The 10,509-nt window shown below is 37.2% G+C and overlaps 1 protein-coding gene across 1 annotated transcript in view; it reads right to left on the minus strand.

Annotated features, from left to right (window-relative positions):
- Positions 1 to 10,509, minus strand: part of LOC107686901 (breakpoint cluster region protein-like) — an 80,420-nt gene that overhangs the window by 27,216 nt on the left and 42,695 nt on the right. Inside the window, exons 2-4 of the mRNA XM_016484047.1 lie at positions 7,236 to 7,420; positions 3,982 to 4,086; positions 2,934 to 3,119 (exon numbers count right to left, since the gene is read on the minus strand). Coding sequence (XP_016339533.1) covers positions 2,934 to 3,119; positions 3,982 to 4,086; positions 7,236 to 7,420 — 476 coding nt within the window. The remainder of the gene's footprint in view (positions 1 to 2,933; positions 3,120 to 3,981; positions 4,087 to 7,235; positions 7,421 to 10,509) is intronic.

A 10,509-nucleotide genomic window follows, 5' to 3' on the forward strand; every position in this document is an offset into this window, starting at 1 on the left:
CATATTCGCCGATACCGATATATCGGCGACAGGCTCATATCGGCCGATAATATCGGCAAAACGATATATCGGTCGGGCTCTAGTATAGACATGTTGCAAATATGGCAAAAATGGAAACATTTGAATTCTTGTCAAATGAGAGAGGCTCGTGAGCCCAATGCCGTTTCAGTTTTGCTTGACGTTTGTGTGCTGTTTATAATAAATGCCACTAGCCTATAGCGTGATTTTTTTATATTATAGTTTAATATATAATTTTATAGCTGCTTCTTTTGCCATTCTTGTTCTGTAATACCGTTAAATGTAAAGGATTTGTTGTAGAGTGAAAGGAACTAAATAGGCTAAATAATGTTTATGTTTGTAAAGGTTTCCTTGTATTTACCTGTATTTAATATACATATAAATTAATGTAATTGTTTGCAGTTACAAGGTTAATAGATCTGCACTCGTTTCTATGTTAGATTGATAAATGAGGCCCATTATTTCATTTGAAGGATACAAATTGTTCATAATGTTGTGTACTGTATATGAATCATTCAGACAAGAAACCACTGAAAAAGAAACTTGGAGAAACAAATTAAAAATTTGAAAACTTAAAGGTTTTTAAAGTTTATTTTTGATTTAAAAAAAAATCTAAAACTACATCTGGTCTAACCAGATTATTATCTCATTATAAGAATCAACTGAAAGGTAATGGGTCCCAGAGGAATTCAAGATATCACAGTCTATCAAAATATGCTTCAGAGATAATGGACTCTGGCATAAGGGGCATTAAAGAGGATCTTCATTTATTAACAAAACCCTAGGTCTAGAATGGCCTATTTGACAGCGGGAACAGATAATTTAGTCCTACCAATTTAAAAAATGCATATAACATTTCCACCAACCACAGGATTGATTTGGTAAAGTTTATTTGTACTTTACTGATCCCATTTGGCTCACCAATTTTTAAGGATATTCATGTTTATAGTACAGTAGGATTGAGGTCTGAAGGTGGAACAGGACATTTTTTGAGCCTGAATGAATGGATGGACGGACGGACAGATAGATAGATAGATAGGTTTTAGAATAGGTTTTTTATCTACATTTATAAAATATTGCAAAAGCTTTACGCAAATCTGTAATGGAAACCTGGCTAATAACCGTGATATTTGAAATGCGGTTAAAAAAAGTGTAGGATTTTTTTTTGTACATTTAAAAAAAAGAAAGGGCGGGAAGTACTGATCAACAGGACGTTCTTTATGTACACTGGTTACGGTTACAAACTCTCTCAAATGCTGTGTTGACAGGATGAAATTCTTCATTCAGATAACACATACCCAGCCCATTAATTAATTATGTCAATACAGAGAAGTTGTATGCTAAGGCTGTTTTGAGAAGGTCGAGATGCATCTAAACACGACAGACAAACTAAAAAGTTGATACGTCAGCTGGTTGAGACAGCTTGACAGAGACTTCAGCACAGCAGTGTTCACATCCTCTCAGCCTCGACACACTTCCTCATGATGACATGACCATATGCCAGGCCCAGCTGAAGATGAAAGCACGTTCCTCTGCTCTGTGCATTTAACGATGTTTAAGTAGATCACAGAAAAGATGGGAATGTCAGAATTTCTTGCTGTTAGGAGAACAGTCTCCGGAGAATTTACATACATGTGTCAGCGACAGGTGTAAAACATTTAGTGCAAGTGAGCGGGAATATTAGCATCTTTCTCACAGCGTAGCGGGACATCGAACATCACCTTTGACATGCAGACTCCCGTAATGACTTTGCTCATGATTTGCATCGCATTTTCTTACTCAACATGAGCTGTCGGGAAGGAAGAAACAACACAAACCGCAGGAGGCATTTCTATCACTGACTTTGACTATATCTCACTCATTCATTTATCTTCTTGTCTCTCCTGCTGCGAGCAAGTGTCTTTTTAGCGAGGCTGCCTCCTCGAGCACTGCCTTGCCTCCTGCCTCCGGATTCTTGTTAATAGACGTGGGAGATGTTGAGGGGATCAGTGATAAATAGCCTCTGGTCAAAATGACTGCCTGACTGACTAACTGACTGTCTGAGGAAAGCCCAGCACCTTCTGGGAGAAAACACAACTTGGCGACTGTAGCTTCCGTTTATTAAGCGTGGGATGGTGAAAGTGGGGAACAATGAAGGGGAAAATGGAAAGATAAATAAATGTTGAATATGACTCCTGAGTGCGCTGGCTGGACAGACCTAGGAGGGATTTATCTGCCCCCCTAACAGTCAGCAGAGTCACGTGAAGAAAGAACTTAATGAAAAAGAACGTGGGGTGTGGGGGGGCAGAGATAGAGAACACAATCTTCGAATGGCACTATTAATAGCCTCTCCTCGAAACACAAAGCACACACTGTAGTATCTGCCCAAGTGGCTGGGTGAAAAAAGGCAGAATTGAGATGTGATTTTCAATGTTACACAGGCTCCTGCAGTCCAGACATTGTGTGACTGTGCAGTGTCGCTCTAGGGGCATAAATGATTCATTTAGGATTCCTTGATTTAGAGATAAATGTTAATTCTTATTCAGCCTCATGGGGCACAAAAGTGGAAAGAGATTAGACAGTGGAAGCATTCCACCATGATCAGAATTAAATTCTTTACTCTAATTCTCAATTCACAATTAAATTAAAAAGCAGATTTTGATTACACATCATTTTTTTTAAAAAGTCAACATTAAATGCTGTTTGCTTTTTGAGTGAAACAGGACATATTTTATGTACAAAAAGGAGGACAGGACATTATCCATCTAGATTATGGTGATAAAGCGGGTGGTGCATACTAAAAATGGAGATGGGGATTTGGTGGAAGGAGTTTAAAAATGATGTCAGACCCTGAGCAAGTTATTACAATTTGCAGACAATAAGTAATTTTATGTTGTGTTTAACCTGAAGGGGTCTGTTTAGAGAATTTTACTCACTTGTTTTTGGAAAAGGTCTCCCACACATTGGTGGTGACTCCACTGCTGCACTCTGGGTAAAAGGCTATCATAGAATTCTTTGTGGATCTCGTAGAGCTCAGGCACTTTAAAGAAGATGGTTTCGATCTGTTGAACAGTCAGGACAGGCTGGGAGGTGGTGGCTGCTGCTTTCAGGGGCTTCATGGGCTGACAAAGGAGCAGGAACAGACATTTGAACATTTTAGTGACAATATAATCAACTATACACCATTGTTCAAAAAATTGAGGTTGGGTTGGTAAGATTTTTTTTTTGAAAGAAGTCCCTGATGCTCTTCAAGGCTGTATTTATTCCATCAAAAATATAGCAAAAACAGTAATATTGTAAACTATTTTTAAAATTTAAAATAACAGTTTTCCAGCTTTAAAATGTAGATTATTTTAAAATGTAATTTATTCCTGTGAAGGTAAAGATGAATTTTTAGCAGCCATTATTCCAGTCTTCCATGTCACATGATTCATTAGAAATCATTCTAATATGCTGATTTGGTGGTCAAAAAAATGTATAAAAATATATTGTAAAAATTATTAAAAATGTTGAGAAACCATAATAAAAAACACCTTTTTCAGGAATCTTTAATGAACAGAAAGTTAAAAAGAAGAGCATTTGTATGACAGAAATCTTTTGTAGCATTATAAAAGTCCTTAAACTCACTTTTGATTAATTTAACGTGTCCTTAAAAAGAGTAGCAGTTTGTTAAAAAAAAAATCTAATGACCCCAAACAGTAGTGTAAATGCAAATATATGTATGACCTTCCTTGGACTCCATATACTAAGTTTCAGTTAGAGTCTGCATTTGGCTTAAATTTGCCCTGCTAATGTACATCATCACAAACACATATTTATATGCCATTAAATGTATGACTTTCCTGTTGCTGTTGATGGATAAGATCATCTAATTTTAAGCTCAGTGGCATAATCACTCAGCTGGCCCACACATCTCCCTTATAAGACTCCTTGAGCAAATTTAATCACGCACCGTTAGCAAAATCAAACTTGAGGCACTTTTACCAGTAATAGCGCCTCCAGATGGCTGAGGTAGGTCTCTTCACTGGCCAGGATTCCAGACAACACCCTTTTCCTCATCTCCAATCCCTTCTCCAGGTCCAACTCCGCCTGCATGAACACAGAAAGAGCTCACACGCTTCTGAACAACACACTCTTAAATCACATGACATTAAATTATATACTGGCAATGCTGAAAAGAGCTATAAAAAAGTGATTTGGCACTGGTTCAATGGAGCTGCTTTATGGTCTTATAATAACTGTCTTTGCTACATGAGAATCATGGGAAATTCATAACACCTTTGAACTGAATAAGGCCTTTATGTAGTCTACACTATTCACAAAGCCCTGAGTAAAGCATTAGAGATACTACAGACCTAGAATCCATCCAAAAGCAAGGCATATCTATTTTATGTTGTGTGTAGGGTTACCGAGTGCTGATGATGGCTGAGTGGGCCTGAAATGTTGGTTTCCATGGCCACAGCACAGGTAGTGGAAACCACAGATGTTTGTGATAGTCTCATGAGAATTTCTAGTCCAGAATTGAGGATAAAACATCCATCTGCTTCATGACTGTGTTATCATTGTAGACTATACTGGCTTGAATTGAGTTTTTAAGCTGAGCTGAGGTGATGTTAAATTGCTTTCACTGCATACATTTCTTCTAATCTCACCAACTGATATAAGATGTAAAACCCCACCTGGTGACAGAGTAAATCCCGCCACTGAAAGCTTCAGCAGGGGGAAGGTGGAAATCAAGGTTTTATTCATGAACTCTTGGGTGCTAGACGTCTCACCCCAGGGGGCACCCCTGTATCTCTAGACCACCATCTTTTATTCAGCCACATATTTATTAATCAAAGCATGTCAGCGTTCCAGCGCATGAGAATGAGTTGAGCTCATCTCAGATGATCAAACAATAACCCTCGCTTACTGAAAGCACAAGGACGAGAAAGCATTTCTCATCATACACAGAACAGGCAAAAATTACAAACGGCTCCGATGAGAAAGAAGCAAACATGTTTAAAGAACATACAAAGTACAGTGTGTCAATAACAACTAGGATTATATAGATAAATTATTAAAAATATTTAGCCACAAGTAATTAGATGACATATTAAACATAGGGTATATAATAAACGAGTTATTATAAACTTGTTTGATTTACATTAACTTTTCCCATACCTATTTTTCTACCTGGAAGCTAATGAAAGTTGCCCCACTTTTGGATTTTCATTTGTCTTATACTGTATTTTAAAATGCGACCTAATAAAAAACCGGTTTGTTACCAACATGAGGCCAACGTACAGAAAAGCTATAACTTTCAATTAGTGCTGTCAAACGATTAATCGCGGTTAATCGCATCCAAAATAAAAGTTTTTGTTTACATAATATATGTGTGTGTACTGTGTATATTTATTACATATATATAAAGACACACATATACAGCATATATTTTGAAAATATTTCCATGTATATATTTATATTTATATAAATTATATCATATATAAATATATTTAATATATAATTGTAACATATTTTTCTTAAATATATCCATGCATGTGTATGTGTGTGTGTGTGTATTTATACATACATAATAAATATACACAGTACGCACACATATGTACAAAAAACTTTTATTTTGGATGTGATTAATCGCTATTAATCGTTTGACAGCACTACTTTCAATATAAAGTTAAAGAGATTTCTTGAACACAATAATTTGCTTATAGAGAAGTCCAAATTCAATCTTTTGGAATTTAAATAAAGCACATTCGATTTTTTTGGCTTAATTTGAATAGAGTGGCAATCTAAAACAGCTCTTTGTGACAGCATGACAAGACTATTTTTAAACATGCAATTTGCACTCATTGAAATTAAATCTGGTTCTGTGTTTGAGGAGAATGTTTCTGAAAAATGGGTGACCATCCCTCTGTAGTGTCAATTGCAGGTTTATTTGCAGCTCAATTCAAGACATTTTCATAGCAAATCCCTCTTTGAATCCATCCATATTTCAAATCCCTGGTTGTGTGTATGTTGGGTAAACAAGTAAAGCGTGTAGGTGTTACTGGGGAAGAGTGCATGAGTGAGTGCAGGTGAGTATCTACTCTGTATTGATTAAAATTAGGGCTGCACGATAAATCGCATGTGCTTGTCATGCGCATCTCGTCAGTAAAGCCGGTTCTGTGATTAGTAGTAAATCTCCATCACGTGCTTTCAGATGGAGTGGCATTTAATACACAGAGCCGTAGTTCGCTGACAAGCTATGCAATATCGCGTTCATAATCGCAGATGAATCGCATTCGATTATGAACGCGATATTGCGTAGCTTGTCAGCAAACTATGGCTCTGTGTATTAAATGCCGCTCCATCTGAAAGCACGTGATGGAGATTTACTACTAATCACAGAACCGGCTTTACTGAGGAGATGCGCATGACAATCGCATGCGATTTATCGTGCAGCCCTAATTAAAATCCATGTGGGAGCTAAACACAGAGGTCATAAGGGCCCAAATAAACTGCTTGCCTCTGGGCCTGGTATTGGCAGGGAGGGACATCAATCAATCTGACAGCCAATGGCTGTGTCAATGAAGCAAGAAAGCTCTGTTTTACAATCAGTAATTTAATTTGATGGCCACTATGCATGATGAAGGCTCTGAAATGAAATGAAAGCCATGATAATTTTAAACCATAGTTGATAACAATAGAAAATAGAAAGGATTTGTTTAGATCACGCATGACTGCATGCAATGAACGATGTGAGATTCTTCTGCACAGTGCCGAGCTATATAATATTTACTAAGTTGCGATAAGCACTAAATGTTCAATTAGAATTGTACTATGCAGACTCAGCACTTCAGAATCTGCAAGCTTTGAAATCTGCCAAATTTCACAGCTCACTGGTTTTGTTGTGTACCATTACCATGGAGGCTATAAATATATGTGGGTTTACTGGTACAATTATTCATAATGAACTGCTTCATAGATGGCATATACTTGGTGGATTCCTATCATGGATCCATGCATGCATAAAGAAATCTCTAATACGTACTCTTTACCTTCGCACACCACCAGCAAAGCATTCATCTCTCTATGCCCAACAAAATATGACGATTCTGACTCGTCATTTGTGGCATTCTGCAGTCAAATATTTGTTTAATCAATTATTTTGTATTTGTAAAATAAACATAATTATTCAAAGGCCAAAAAAATCGAAATGTCAGATTCATCACTGTCTGGCCGGCAAGGAGGTGACTTACAGACTTGGAGGACTCAATCGAGCCGGAGGAGAGAGTGTCTCGACTGCTGCGGCTCTTGGAGCTGAGGTGAGGGGAGGAGGAGGGGGAGTCGTCGATGTAGGGCAGAATGTCATGGTGTCGGCGCTGCTCCTCCGCTCGATCCGCGTCATAACCATAGGTGGGCGGAGTGCCTGTAAACGGACCATCTGTGAAAAGTAAGAAAAAAAGGAATATGGTTGACAAAACCAAGTGGAAGAACAGCAACAAATTATGGAACGCAAAACATCTTTTGGACCATGCTTACTAGAATGAACTGCACAGAAATAAAACTACTGATTGGTAAACAGAGCTCATGCCCCATGTCTTAATGTCATCCTGTTTCAAATTCGCAGTGTTCAACTGATTCATTTTAAGTGGCAGTCTAACATTAGCCTAGAGCTCTTAAAGGGCAATGAGATTATGTCTGGAGTGGGTTTTAAGTTTTGGTATTAATGCAGACAGGCCAGAACTTTCTGTATGCATTAAGATCACAAATAACTTTATGGCTTAAAGAGTTTCCCTCACCAGAGGAAGAGATATAAAGGGAAGACAAACGCTCTCATTCCTGTAGAAGAGCAGCCCAAGTTCCCTCTTCCTGGACCGGTTTGGCCATTAAGCTGCTGGCAGCCGCACCAGAGGATCTCATATTTATTCAACACAAGCTCTCAGTTAAAACTAACTGTAACTGCCCTCATATAAGACAAGCACATCTGCTAGCCTCTGGTAGGAATATGCAGGGCATTAAAGGGTAAGTTGTTGCAAACCAGTGTGAATTTCTTTCTTCTGCACAACACAAATATTACATTTTTGAACAATGTGGGTAACCAAAATGGTTGCTGGTCCCCTTTAATTTCACTAGTATGAAAATACTATGCAAGTCAATGGGGACCACCAATTGTTTGGTTACCCACATTCTTTAAAGTGTCTTCTTTTGCGTTCAGCACAAGAAATAAATTTGTGCAGGTTTGGAAGAACTTGAGGATGAGTAAATGATGAAAATAATTCAAATGTTTCAAAAAGGTGACAGCAAAAATGCACTGCCAGCTTTAAACAACTGACAGACACAGTGAAACTGTCAATACAAAGTCATTGCTGAAGAATCCCTCCCTTGTTTTTCAGTTTCCTGTTGGCAGGTGGGAAAACTCAATTGCAGTTTGCTAATTGCACTTTGCACAACTTGTTTACTAACATGTATTGACCTGCATGAACATATATCATTTTGCTTACTATGAAATAAAACTTATTGAAAAGTCACTGAACTATTACATTTCTAAAAATAAATATTATAATAAATAATATATGCACTACCATCCAAAAGTTTGGGGTTTGGGATGGTTTTGAAAGAAGTCTTTTATGCACACCAAAGCTGCATTTATTTGATCAAAAACACAGTAAAAACAGTAATACTGTGAAATAATTAAATATTAAATTTAAAATACCTGTTTTCTATTTGAAAATTTAAAAATGTAATTTATTTCTAAGATGGCAAAGCTGAATTTCAGCAGCCATTACTCCAGTTCTCAGTGTCACATGATCCTTCAGAAATTATTCTAATATGCTGATTTACAGCTGTAGAAACATTTCTTATTATCTTATTATTATCTTATTATTATTATATTATTATCTTATTATTAAACAGCTGCTTAATGTGACACACTTTTTCAAGATTCTTTGGCTGCGTTTACACTTGGCATTAACATGCAACCTGTATCCGGATGTTGTCCCCATACACATTGAAAAGACAAGTGTAAACGCGCTTCTGATTGGAATGTTATCCGATCAGCGTTTCCTGGTCCAGAGGTAGTCGAGGACGCATTGTGATCGGATCTCAGTGTAATGTTTAAACACAATCCAGCCATCGTGTCTGCATTCGCAGGTCGACATCACGCAAAACGCCGCCCCCTCTCTATATCTGTCAGAAGAACAGAGCGCTAGTGAGACTCGTACATTTATTTTGATTTGTAAAATGTCCCACGACTGAAAATAGTTTTCAAAAGAAAACCCACCACTTCAGGTCGACTTTGCACCGCATGCTTATTTAAATATTGCGTGGGAAATACAGATCCGATCGGTTATCCAGATCGAGAAGTCAGCTGATGTTGCCAAGTGTAAACGCGCCATGTCCTGATTGACTGACGATCCAATCTGCTTGATCAGTTCACGGTAGGGGTTGAACGACTTCTGATTTTTTGAAGTCGACTTTTATGTGATGAGTCGAGTCGAAGTCGACTAGTCGCTGATGACGTCATTAATGAACAAATAAGTCTGGGGCTGTGACAAACACCTTGTGCACAGCTATGGCATATGACACAGCGCTGCCCACATGGCTGTTGCTCCTATAACAGCTTTTTTATCAGTTCTTTTGTCTTTGGGTCGTTATATTTCTCACAGATTTCTGCTCGTTGTAAATCAGATACAGATAAAGTAGCACAGTAAAGATTACATTAATATGAATGCATTAGTGAGACAGCGATTGCGTGTGTGAATTAATTCTACCTGGCAGCGTCTCTCTACTAGTAGTGAAGCTGTGGAATTTACTAGTTATTAAGAAATATATGCTTGAACTTTTCAGTTTTTAAAAGCTATTTTATTGAGAAATCACAAAACAGTGTTGACAATAAGCTTAAAGCGTCATGGCAGAGCATTGAAGTTGACTAGTCGATTGGTCTGTGCAACCCCTAGTTCACTGTGATCGCATGTTAATGCCAAGTGTAAACGCAGCCTTTGATGAATAGATTAATGGTTTAAAAGAAGCATTTATTTGAAATAGCAATTTCATGTAAGTCATTACTTACTATGCTTTTAATAAATTTAAGGTGCACATACTAAATAAAAGTAGTTTCTATCCAAAATAAATAAATAAATAATAATAATAATAATAATAAAATACCTTACTGACCCCAAAACTCTGCCCAGTACTCTATTAATGCATTACATGTTTCTTTGGCCAACAGGATTTTTCTTTCTAAATTGTAGCTTTAAGTTAGAATAAATTAAATTCCAAATGATTCATTAATTAAAACATCTGTGAAAACATTGACAAAAATTGTACGCATAAATATGGCCGTATAGTAGGGCTGCACGATTATGACAAAAATCATAATTGTCGATTATTCCCTTGAAATTGTAATTGCGATTATTACTTACGATTATCACGATTTACATTGAATGATGTTTATACTAGGGATGCACGATATATCGGCCACCATATCGGTATCGGCCGATAAATGCTCATTTTTTCTGTTATCGGTATCGG

This window comes from Sinocyclocheilus anshuiensis, unplaced genomic scaffold (genome assembly GCF_001515605.1).
Source record: "Sinocyclocheilus anshuiensis isolate Anshui unplaced genomic scaffold, SAMN03320099.WGS_v1.1 scaffold1339, whole genome shotgun sequence".
In the NCBI taxonomy this organism is placed as follows: Eukaryota; Metazoa; Chordata; class Actinopteri; order Cypriniformes; family Cyprinidae; genus Sinocyclocheilus; species Sinocyclocheilus anshuiensis.